Raw genomic sequence first — 13,119 nt, 5'->3', positions numbered from 1 at the left:
GCAGCCAATAGCAACACAGATGCCCTCCGGTTCCTTTCATTATCAACAGAGAACATTCATGGCAGAGTTTGCCAACAGAGCTGTCGAGGCAGAAAGCTGCCAAGGCCTGCCAAGAGCAGGGCTCCAGCCGCCTCCTTTCCTCAATGACAAACAAGAACTCTCTTCACCCCTGCTTTTATCTGTGTGTCCCCCCAAAGTACGCCCATGGCAGCTGCTTTTTTGCAGACCTTCTAGGAAGCAAAACAATGACATTATTGAATGCTGACACCCCCCTTCCTAATTAACATGCAGAAATATGCACCCCTTAACGGCAGTTTGAAATGTCGCCCTGGCACCGCACTTCACGCCGAGGGAAGCCCTCTGCGCTGCTCACACTGTATACCAGCCTCCACTGCGCAGAAGCATTTGTAAAACAGGCGTGTTTGGAACCTCCCCCACAGAACTGTTCATCCTTTGTAAACTTTCTCACACAGAAGTCCACGGGCGGGCTGAGCAGCAACCTGTCTTGCTGAGCAAAAATGGCAACAGGAAATAAAAAGGAAAGTAAGACAAAAGTGAGATGGTGTAACTGATTTATTCCAACCACTGCATCAATAAATGAGCTCAGTGCATAACAAGGAAGTCGGACCAAAGGAAAAGACACATTCACCCTCGTCCTCTTTGCCTTGACTGGCTTGATGTTGGTTCTGTCTAGTGACAGAAAGAGAAGTTGGTTCCAATTGCAAAGCGGAGATCAATTTTGAGCTCTATGCCTCATGAGGGGTGATAGTTGGGAAGGGCCTTGACTCTTTTGGGGCCTATGTAACTGTCGGCACTATAGCTGGGGGGGCTGGACAGTTTCATCCAGGAGCCCCCTGGCCCCGCCTCACCACACCTGGCCTTCTTCAGTGTTTCTGATTTCAGCAAATGGTAGCAGCATATCCAGGAATGTAAGAAAGAAACGAGAAGTCATGCTAGGAGGGTTATCATTGCCTGCTTCTTTCCCTCCTTATGATAACCAGCACTTCACCAAGTCCAGCTTTTCAATCACATAAGTACCTCTGTATTTAAGGGCTCATTACCACCACCACTACCACCACCAATGTAGTCCAATACTAACAACTAGGGTTTCCAGATAAAATGCAAGAGAAAGTGCCAGGAAGGGAATTCCCCAGAACTCCTTGCTGTGAAATCCAGGGGAAATTGTGGCTGAGACAGAAGGCTGAGGGACTCCCAGGCACTCCTCTTAATGGGCCTGCACACAGACTTACTAGTTGGTGGCTTCACTAGCTCTGAGCTCCAGCACTGGGGCAGCAGCTAGAAAGGTGCCTAAAATACATGGGGAGCCCTAGCCGGTTTGGATCAGTGGGCAGAGCAACAGGAGGGCACATACAACCCACACAAGGGACATTCCTAGAGCACCAGGCTCAGGTGACCAGGGAGACCGCCCTACTGGGCCCCACAGGACACTGACTACATAAGGCCACTCTACCAAGACTGGGAGACATAGCAGTTCTACCTAATCCATAGAAACAAACACACGGAAGCAGCCAAAATGAAGGACAAAGAAACATGTTCCAAACAAAAGAAGAGAACAAACTTCCAAAAAAAGAACAAAGCAAAATGGAGACAAGACTCTACCAGATGCAGAGTTCCAAACACTGTTTATAAGGATGCTCAATGATTTTAGGGGGAAAGCAGAACAACTTAGTGAGTGAGAACTTCAATAAAGAGATAGGCAGCATAAATATGAAGATAGAAAACATACAAAACAACTAGTCAGAAATGAAGAGTAAAGTAAGTGAAATAAAGAATACCCTACAGAAAATCAACACCAGAGTAGAGATAGCAGAGGATTAGAATCAGCAATTTGGAAGATAAGGAAGCAGAAAACACCCAATCAAAACAGAAAAAACAAAACAAAAATAAATAAATAAACAAGCATCCCCCTCGCCAATGAGAACAGTGTAAGAGGCCTCTGGGACAACATCAATCATATCAACATTCTCAACATGGGTACCAGAAGAAGAGAGAGCAAGGAAGCGAAAACCCATTTGAAGAAACAATGATGGAAAACTTCCTTCACCTGCCAAATGAAATAGACATATAAGCCCAAGAAGTGCAGAGAGTCCCAAACAAGATGAACCCAAAGAGGCCCATACCAAGGCACATCACAATTAAAATGCCAAAGGTTAAAGATAGAGGAAAACTTAAAAAGCAGTTACTTATCTAAAAAGGAACTATCATAAGACTGTCAGCTGACTTCTCAACAGAAACTTAGCAGGACAGAAGGGAATGGCATGCAATACATTACTCTACCCAGCAAAGCTCTCATTTAAAATTGAGGGAGAGATAACAAGCTTTCCAAAGAAGAAGAAGCTAAAAGAGTTCGTCACCACCAACCAGTATTATATGAAATGTTAAAGGGTCTTCTTTAAGAAGAAGGAAAGAAGACACAAAAAACAGAGAATAAAATGTCAAAAATGACATAGCTATCAACAATGACTTCAAATGTAAATTGATTAAATGCTCCAATCTGAAGACAGGTGGCTGAATAGATAAGAAAACAAGATCTTTACATATACTGCCTATAAGAGACTCACTTCAGATTCAAAGACACACAGTCTGAAAGTAAAGGGATGGAAAAAGATATTTCATGAAAATGTAAACAAACAAAAAAAGCCGGGGAGCAATACTTATATCAGACAAAATAGACTTTAAAACTAAAGGCTGTAAAAATAGACAAAGAAGGACCACCAATTCCACTTTCAGGTATTTATCCAAAGAAACCCAAAACACTAATTTGAAAAGATGTATGCACACCTATGTTCACTGCATTATTTACAACAGCCAATATATGAAAACAACTAAGGATCCATCAACAGATGAAGGGATGAAGAAGTGGTGCATGTATACAATGGACTATTTCTCAGCCAGAAAATAAATGAAATTGTGCCACCTGCAACAACATGCTACGTGAAATAAGTCAGACAGCAATAGACAAATACCACATGACTTCACTTATGTGTGGACTCTAAAAAACAAAATAAATAAATAAATAAATAAATAGACATAGACTAAGAGGCACAGAGAACAAACTGATGTTTGCTAGACTGGGGGTCGGTGGGAGATAGAGGGGCTGGGTAAAGCAGATGAAGGGAATTAAAAAGTACAAATTGGTGGTTATAAAACAGTCACGGGCATGTAAACGGCAGCACAGGGAATACAGTCAATGAGACTCTGCACTAGCTATTTATGGTGTCAGATGGGTCCTAGATTTAGCAGGGTGATCACTGTGTAAGTTATGTAAATGGCTAATAACTATGTTGTTATTGAAACTAATATACCATTGTACGTCAACACTAATCGAAAAGTAAAAAATTATTCTAGAAAAGATAACTGGCATCTCTAAGCCTGACATTCTTCTTCTGCAAAGTGGGGATAAATTACAACTACCTCATGGGGTTGTTGGTCAACTGAGCGAGCGACTGAATGCAACACATTCTGAAGAGCACCCAGCACACAGTACATACTGGGTGTGTGATAAATAACTGGAAAGCATGAGCGCCTTCGAAGGCAGAGCTGCTTTGGTCTTCCGACCTGGACATCACACCCTGGGGCTCAGGACGGCGACCCAAAGTAAGTGCTCAACAGATCATGGTTGAAACAAACTGTACTGGTATAAAAGGGCTTCTTTAGAACGAGACTGCCAGGCCCTCAGGTGACAGACATAGACAAAATAGCGTAGTGAGGGATTTATGCAGGGATGCTCACTGTCACACTGTGCACAAAAACACCTCAGTGTCCATCTACCGCAGGACGACTGGTTAAAATAATTACGTATATTCATACCCTGGGACACTGTGCAGCATTTATAAAGAATGAAGTGGCACGGAATGGGGTAATGTGGAAAGATCTCCAAAATACCTAAGTGTGAAGGGCAAGAATAGAGTGAAATGAACAAGAATACACATGCATATGTCATTCATGTGTAAGTTCGCTGAAACTTTGTACTAGAATCTGTAGCTGTGGTTACCGACAGGGAGGAAGGGAAGCAGCCTGGACTTAAACATATTTAAGTTCTTTACCACAGGAAGTATTCCGTCGCGTACACTTATTACTCTTACTGATGAACGGTAAAGTGTCCTGTGTTGTTGCAGCACAGTTTTCCTCTCTGGAACCAGGACAAGCTGAGAGAAAAGCAGTTTGAGCAGGGAGAGCGATGGTGAGCGCCTGGGAAGGGAGTAAAGCGGTTTTACCAGCAAACCTACTGGCTCACGGAGGCGGCCATCTAGGACCAGTCATGTGTGTAGATAAACAGTATCTGAGCCGAGGCTGATGGAGAACTTACATGTGTCAGACACCTTGCTCAGCCTTTCCAATTAGCATCTCATTTCATCCTACCTGTGAGGAGGCACGGTTATTATCCTCATTTTTCCAAAGAGAAGTGGAGATGTGAGCATGAGGCAGCTCACAGGAGGGCACAGAGCTCAGCCACTGAGGCGCTGAGAGTCAGACTCAGCAGAGCCACAGTGCAGCCTGCGCCTGCACGTCCAGCAGACAGGAGCCGCCAGGAGCTGTGAGTGAGAACTTCAATAAAGAGATAGGCAGCATAAATATGAAGATAGAAAACATACAAAACAACTAGTCAGAAATGAAGAGTAAAGTAAGTGAAATAAAGAATACCCTACAGAAAATCAACACCAGAGTAGAGATAGCAGAGGATTAGAATCAGCAATTTGGAAGATAAGGAAGCAGAAAACACCCAATCAAAACAGAAAAAACAAAACAAAAATAAATAAATAAACAAGCATCCCCCTCGCCAATGAGAACAGTGTAAGAGGCCTCTGGGACAACATCAGTGGGCAGAGCAACAGGAGGGCCTTTGGATCAGTGGGCAGAGCAACAGGAGGGCACATACAACCCACACAAGGGACATTCCTAGAGCACCAGGCTCTAGGAATGTCCAGGGGGCGCGAAGGCAGAGGGGGCTCTCGAGAATCTATCCAGCTCCGTTCTTATCACACCACCTGGCGTTTAATAAAAACTGCGCAGTGCTTTCAGCTTATAAGAGTCAACATCATAGACTCCAGTCAGTTCCAAAAATGATGAGCCATCTCGCCTGGTAAGGAAATTATACAGCCAAAAGGTCAAACACTAAAGAACACTGCCGTCAAATGCCTTCAACATGGAGCGGATTGATCTTGGGCAGAAGAAAATTTCAACTCCCAAACAGCTAAGCAACATTCACAGAAAGACCAGGTCGTGAGGTGATCAGATATTTTTTGAAAAACCTTTCTCTGTTGCCACAAACCAGCAGGTCGTGCTAACTTTTTAGTTATATCTAGGATATTCCTTTTGAGGTTTCCAGGAAAGATGTGGGGTGTGGAAGTCACACGGAGCTGGGTTGGTCCCTGGCTCTAGTATTCTGGAACCAGCTGTACAACCTTCCAAAGGCACAGCCTCGGAGGAGGTCCTAGGTGCTACCTGTCCTCAGCATCCCCTCCACAGCGTGGTGGTAACAGCGACCTCTGCCAAGCAGTCAAATTAAATGGGAAAACACAGTAATTCCACCTATGGACCCGCAACAGAAACACCTCAATAAAATGAGTTTGTTTTCCCCTTTCCCCAGACCAGTCGTCCAACCCACATGCCTTTCCTTTTCAACTCAACACTCTTTGGCTTTGCACAATCACTCTCTCACCCTTAACCTCTCCAGAGATGTAAATGGATGTTTCTAGTTTTTATTTTAGGGGGCTCTAGCTCCCCAGGAGGGCATAAGGACTGATTTCAGAAAAGGACTATTCACTGGCTGCTAACCAAGGCGGATTCACATTTGCTCTGTCCTCAGCCTTGAATTTTTAACTAGACTCACATCCCTAGGACAGCATGTTGAAGAGGCTCCGGCACTTCTCCCGCCCTTGCCTCACTCCGAGTCCTTAATGAACCCTTCTTGTTTCAGGCTTTCTGAGATTCCTCTCCCAGCTCCAAACCACCAGGAAAGTAAGACAACTGATCATTAGCAATACTCAAAGGAAATATTCCTGAGTTCACAATCAGGAATCTGACAATCATCTAAACCCTGTCCAATGTATGCTCACAATTTGGAAATGAGCAGCAGGTACAAAGAATATAAAGGCAGGATCAGCACCCAGACTCACAGAGGCTACTCTCACAGAAAAGCCACAATGTCCCTATCAAAAGTCAGCTTCGTACTTACCCTTTGTTTTTAAGTCTAATTTTGAAAATGCCCCAGTAATTGTCCAATAAATCCAAATGCTCAGAGTTCATAAAGATACACCATAATAATTTGACCAAATTAATAATTTGACCTGGTTAATAGCATATTATATCCTCCTGTCTCAAACAGTAACACCCAGAAGAGCAATCAAGCTGTAATACTGCTTTCAGAAAATGTAAGTTTAATTTTCCCCCACATCTGGTTTTGACCTTGCAATCTCACTCGTGGTATCTCATCCTATAGACATGATTCCACTTGTGTGAAATGACTGATATCCACACTACTCAATGTAATAGTACTCTGAAATATTAAAAATATTTATCACGCCGAAACCGGTTTGGCTCAGTGGATAGAGTGTCGGCCTGCGGACTGAAAGGTCCCTGGTTCGATTCCGGTCAAGGGCATGTACCTGGGTTGCGGGCACATCCCCAGTAGGAGATGTGCAGGAGGCAGCTGATTGATGTTTCTCTCTCATCGATGTTTCTAACTCTCTATTTCTCTCCCTTCCTCTCTGTAAAAAATCAATAAAATGTATATAAAAAAAATTAAAAAAAATTTATCAAAGGGAGCTAAATAGTTATAGTATGCCCACACAAAGAGAGCATACAGCCACTTAAAAAAGAAAACAAGAAGTGCTCTGTTACTGAACTGCAAAGATTGTAAGACACACTGTTGAATAAAGTTGCATGCATGCATTATATACTACCTGTTGTGTAAAACAGGGAAGAAATAAGAACACACACATAAAACACACACATATTGCACACACACACATATTTACATAAAGAAATTTCATAACAGTAATCAGAAACTAAGAACATTAGTTGTAGTATTGGAAGGAAAAAGAAATGGAAATTAGGCAGGTGGTAACTGGTATATGGAAGAGATTAGTTAATGAACATTGTTAATATTTTTCTTTATGAACCATGTAAATGTATTATCTACCTGAAAAACACATTAAAATTAATTAGTAGTAAAAACGGCATTCCATTCCTTTCCATCGAGATGAAAACAACACTCCCTAAAGGTCCCATTTTGTGACTGATTGAGTCTTCTTCCCCTTCCTGCTAATACCACACATGCCCATATTGATCAACAAAACAAACATATTTAAATTAATAAATTAAATCGGAAAACTTGTAGAAGAAGAAAACACCACAAAAACTAACTACTTTTAAAGAGCTACACAAAGCCTAGTCCACACATCTTATTATTCACAGTAGGGTGGCCTGCAAGCTCCTCTGGTATTAGACCTCACTAGTGCACACAGCCCTTCTGCCCAGATGGCCTGGGTCCCCTGGGGGCTGGGAGAGAGGTGTCCTCGCTGCCGGGAGCAGCTCACCTTCATAGGTGCCGACCTCCAGGAGAGTCCCGCTCTGCTCGAGGTCCAGGAACTCCTTCACAGTCAGGAAGTTGTAGTCCACGCCGGGCACTTCTCCTTCCCTGGGAGAGCGGGTTGTGCCTGCAGCAGACAAGACAAAGGCATAAGAAACCATCACTCAACTAGAACAGGAAGCGCCACATCCAGGTGTAATTAAAATAACCTGTTCAGTCAGCCGGCGTACCCGAGACTTCCAGACCGATCTGCCCAGACAGGGACCTGGTGAAGACAACTTCTTTCTAAGAGGAGTGTCCCCACCTCCACCCACCTGTGCCTGGGACTTGCAGACAGGAGCAGAGAGAAACAGGCACAGCCAGGTAGCCCAGGGAGAGTTTCATCCTTTTAAAAATGCAGTGAATGAAGAAGGCGAACTGGATTTTATACAGAAAGCGTCCATAATCAGCAGCTTTGAGGATTCTGGTAACTACTAAAACGTTATCCACCTTAAGCTCAAAGCCTCCGGGGTTTATATTTTTATCACAGGCCTTGAGACTCTTGTGTTCCTCAGTACATCCGGCAAGTTCCAATGTAATGAGCCCTTTGCAGAAAATGGCACCCACCACATAAACACAACCCTGGGGAAACCCGATTGCCCAGGATCTGTGCCTGGATATCTCCCAGGGACAGAATAATGCGCTGCTCTCCATGTAATTAATATGTTGGGTAAAAAGAGGCCATCCACAGTTCCGACTAGAGGGAAAGGACGCTGCATTTTGCTAAAAAATTCTCCCCCTGATTTAAGCTGGTTATTCTCACAAAAATTAATAGACCAATGCCTCTTATGAAATAACCGTATCGAGCCCCTAGCGCATGCGAGTCACCAGCTCAGGTGCCGGCTGTAGGCCTATCATCTTAGTGGAAGCTCAACGAAGCAACAAGGAGATGTGTGGTTTAGACATTAAGCCAGGAAAAGAAAATAAACCAAGATGCAATTATGAAGTGTGTACCAGGAAACCATATTAAATATTATGTTTCCTAGTTTGTTCCATTTCTGGCTCCCCTGGCATACAATGACAAGTCCCTTGAGGGAGCTCACAACTTTTCAATGTATATCGCATGTCAGGCCCACAGCAGGCACCCAGAAACACCAAGAATATCACACGGTGTTGACAAGCAGGGGCCTGGAGTGAGCAATGGGCTCATGGTCTGGTTCCCCAGGTTGTGGTGTTGGGCAAGCTCCTTAGCTTCTGTTATTTTTCAGTTTCTTCATCCGCAAAGTAGCGATCACAATAGTAACTCCACCATAGGTGTGTTGTGTTTACTGCATGGGATGATCCTTTTAGAGGACTTAGCTCAATGATCATTAGCAGATATTATAGTTTATAAACAATAATATAGTTATTGTTACAATGAAATGAGTTAATAAAATTTTAGAGTTCAAATGATTTATACATTTACCATTATATAGATTCTTATATTCCATTTATTTATTAAACTAGAGGCCCAGTGCACAAATTCATGCACCAGTGGAGTCCCTCTGCCTGGCCTGCGGGATCTGGCCAAAACCGGCTCTCTGACATCCCCCAAGAGGTCGTGGATTTCAAGAGGGTGCAGGCCAGGCCGAGGGACCTCACTGGTGCACAATTGGGGCTGGGAAGGGTTGTGGGAGGTTGGCCAGCCAGGGAGGGGCTGCGGGAGGGGCCCAGGGTGTGTCCAGCCCATCTTGCTCGGTCCTGATCAGCCAGACCCCAGAAGCAAGCTAAACTACCAGTCAGAGCGTCTGCCCTCCTGGTGGTCAGTGCACATCATAGTGAACGGTTGAGCAGCCTTAGCATATCATCAGCATATTACGCTTTGATTGGTTGAACGGCTGACCTGACGACCGGACACTTAGCATATTAGGCTTTTATTTTATAGGATACTAGAGGCCCGGTGCACAAAAATTTGTGCACTCGGGGGGGAGGGGGGGTTCCTCAGCCCGGCCTGTGCCCTCTCGCAGTCTGGGACCCCTCGGGAGATAACGACCTGCTGGCTTAGGCCTGCTCCCGGGTGGCAGAGGGCAGGCCCAATCCCTAGGTGCAGCCCCTGGTTGGGCTCAGAGCAGGGCCGATTGGGGGGTTGGGGCACTGTCCCGTCACACTCAAGGCAGGGTCGATGGGGAGGTTGCGGCGCCACCCCGTCACACACAGAGCAGGGCCCATCAGGGGGGTTGGGGCTCTGTACCCTGTCACACACAGAGCAGGGCCAATCAGGGGGTTGGGGCGCCGCCCTCTATCACCCACAGAGCAGGGCCGATCAGGGGGTTGGGGCGCCGCCACTCTCACACTCAGGGCAGGGCCGATGGGGAGGTTATGGCTCTACCCCTTCACACACAGAGCAGGGCCCGTGGGGGTGGGGGGCGGTTGGGGAGCTACCCCCTATCAGGCACAGAGCAGGGCTGATCAGGGGTTTGGGGCGCCTTCCCCTGTCACGAACAGAGCAGGGCGGATAGGGAGGTTGTGGCCCCACCCCATGTCACACACAGAGCTGCAGGGCGATCAGGGGGTTTGGGCGCTGCCCCCTGTCACGCTTATCCCGGTGCCGGGAGGCCTCATGGCTCCGCTGATCCCGGTGCTGGGAGGCATATTACCCTTTTACTATATATAGGATAGAGGCCTGGTGCACGGTTGGGTGCCGGCTGGTTTGCCCTGAAGGGTGTCCTGGATCAGGGCGGGGGTCCCCACTGGGGTGCCTGGCCAGCCTGGGTGAGGGGATGATGGCTGTTTGCAGCTGGTCACACACCCTTCAGGGTGGGAGTCCCCACTAGGGTGCCTGGCCAGTCTGGGTGAGGGGCTGAGGGCTGTTTTCAGGCTGGGAGTGACTGAAGTTCCCAACCGCTCCTTTTTTTTTTTTTTTTTTTTTTATTCTGGTCCAGCTTTAGCTTGAGGCTTGGCTCCAGCTCTTAGGCCTCCGCTGCTGAAAGTAGGTTTCTGGCCTTTGCTTACAATGTTGCGAATCTGCTGGCTGAAGTCTGGCGGTATTTGTTACAATGTTTCTTAAACTGCTGGCTCAGAGGCCTGCAGCCGCAGGCGGGGAATATTGGTTTCCTCCGTCACTGAGGCAACCAAGCCTCATGTTGGTTTCAAGCTGCCTGGATGCCAGCCGCCATCTTGGCTGACAGTTAATTCGCATATCTCGCTGATTAGCCAATGAAAAGGGTAGCGGTCATACGCCAATTACCATGTTTCTCTTTTATTAGTGTAGATTTACTGAGGTCGCAACAGATGCCAGGCACTAATTTAGGGCCTGGGAAACACTCATGACCAAGACAAAGCCCCTACTCTAATGGAACTTACATTTTACTCTGAAAGATAGAAAGCAAATATGGATGTGAAGAGATACAGCATTTAATTTCAAGAGGGAATAAGTCTTTTGTAGGAAACATAGGCTAAAGCAGTGGTTCTCAACCTTCCTAATGCCGCGACCCTTTAATACAGTTCTTCATGTTGTGGTGACCCCCAACCATAAAATTATTTTCGTTGCTACTTCATAACTGTAATTTTGCTACTGTTATGAATCATAATGTAATTATGCAATATACAGGATGTATTTTCATTGTTACAGATTGAACATAATTAAAGCATAGTGATTAATCACAAAAACAATATGTAATTATATATGTGTTTTCCGATGGTCTTAGGCGACCCCTGTGAAAGGGTCATTCAACCCCCAAAGGGGTCGCGACCCACAGGCTGAGAACCGCTGGGTTAAAGCATTAGAAAGTGTCTCAGAGCAACATAGGTGAAAGGGCTTGGAAGTGTCTTGGAGGAAGGAGGGAGGGTGGAGAGGAGAGAAGCTACTTTAGATTGGTGATGAGGAAAAGCTGGCTCAGGAGGTGCCATCAAAACTGAGAGCCCTGCAAAGGTGATGGTGGGAAGAGCATTCTTGGAGGGGATTCAGGTTCAGGTCTTTGATGTGGCAATAGGGTTGGCATGTTGTGGGTAGGGCAAGAAGGCCAGAGAAACTGCCGCAGGGCAGTGAAAAAGAGGTTGGAAATGAAAATGAAAGTGAGGGGCCAGGTTATGGAAACCAGAGAAAACACTTCCTGCTTCATTCTAAGGGGGATGGGAAGACGAGTGATGCCATGATTCATTTTTAAAGGATCATCTGGCTTTACAGAGTTGAACAGGCCATGAACAGAGTAGCAAGGGTCCCAATCAGGTGCCGTTACAGTGTCCAAGTGAGAGAAATCAGGGCAAGGACAAGAACACTAGGAAGCAGGTGGAAAGAAGCAATCAGATTTTTATCACAAATTGCTGAGCATCTTGTTTTTTTCTTGTTTAAATCCTCACCTGAGGACACGCTTAGAGAGGAAGGGAGAGAGAGGGGAAACACCGATGTCAGAGAGAAACATGGTTTGGTTGCCTTCCATAGGTATCCTGACCGGGGATTCAACCCACAACCTGGGCACGTGCCCTTGGCTGGGAGTCAAACCTGCAACAGGACAATGCGCAACCGACTGAGCCACTCCAGCTGGAAACTGTTGAGTATTGTAAGTAGCTGTAATGTAGTCCATAGCACAGATGTATTAAAAGTATGTCAACTCATTGGGCCACACGAGGTCTATATTTTTAAGATAGAACTTGCTGATGGAGTGGACATGATACTGTTGTAATTATCCAGTTATTAATAATAGGAAAGGAGCAAAGGGAAGCCAGATATTATAGGCATGTCATTTGGGCAGCTTCACCAGGAAGCTACAATTCTGCACTCCCCAGGGAAACACCAGCCCATTCCCTGCAGATCACTGGGAGAAGGGGTCCAACAAAGGGGAGATAGATGCATGCCCAGCGAAGTTGGGGTGACATAGGAAAAGTGCTCGTCTGACAGTCAAACCTGGGGAAAGAGATGCGTGATACATGCATTTGGGGGTACATAATCCCCTAAACCCGTGGTCGGCAAACCCATTAGTCAGCGGAGCCAAATATCAACAGTACAACGATTGAAATTTCTTTTGAGAGCCAAATTTTTTTAAACTTAAACTATATAGGTAGGTACATTGTTATTAACTTAATTAGGGGACTCCTAAGGCTTAGGAAGAGCCACACTCAAGGTGCCAAAGAGCCGCATGTGGCTCGCGAGCTGCGGTTTGCCGAGCCGCAGTTTGCCGACCACGGCCCTAAACAAAGGAATCCCCTCTCCTGTTGCGTTGGACTCTTGGCTCCTGCTCCCTTGCATTCACCATGATTCCTCCATAGCCTTGTGGGCCTGTGGAACCCTCAGGCAATGGGCCGATGGACCGCAGCAGGGAGCACAGCTAAGCTAGTCTGATGCAGGATGGACACTGCTCCGATACGGAACAGAAACTCTGGACACAACGTTGATTTTATCCCTACTGAAGCCCCAGCTGCACTCTTCTATGACTGGACAAAGGGAAATGGGATTTTGGAAACTCGGGGATTAAATCTACGCAAATAAAAATCACTCATCCTGCCGTGCGAGTCTTGGAAAATGCTTTCCTCAGAATACTGCAAGAATTCCCCTCCCCTGCGCAACAGGTTGGGAGGGCCCCTGCCCCCCGCCCCCCACTTCCACCAGC

General features: G+C 46.0%; 1 protein-coding gene across 15 annotated transcripts in view; it reads right to left on the bottom strand.

Annotated features, from left to right (window-relative positions):
- The window catches only part of MAGI1 (membrane associated guanylate kinase, WW and PDZ domain containing 1), a 577,726-nt gene that overhangs the window by 102,408 nt on the left and 462,199 nt on the right, over nucleotides 1–13,119 (bottom strand). For all 15 annotated transcript variants that reach the window (XM_036331640.1, XM_036331630.1, XM_036331632.1 and 12 more), the window contains exon 3: nucleotides 7,563–7,682. In XM_036331640.1, the coding sequence (XP_036187533.1) occupies nucleotides 7,563–7,682 (120 nt within the window). The remainder of the gene's footprint in view (nucleotides 1–7,562; nucleotides 7,683–13,119) is intronic.

Source organism: Myotis myotis, unplaced genomic scaffold (genome assembly GCF_014108235.1).
Source record: "Myotis myotis isolate mMyoMyo1 unplaced genomic scaffold, mMyoMyo1.p scaffold_m19_p_13, whole genome shotgun sequence".
In the NCBI taxonomy this organism is placed as follows: domain Eukaryota; kingdom Metazoa; phylum Chordata; class Mammalia; order Chiroptera; family Vespertilionidae; genus Myotis; species Myotis myotis.
This window is presented reverse-complemented; position numbering and strand designations above follow the sequence as displayed.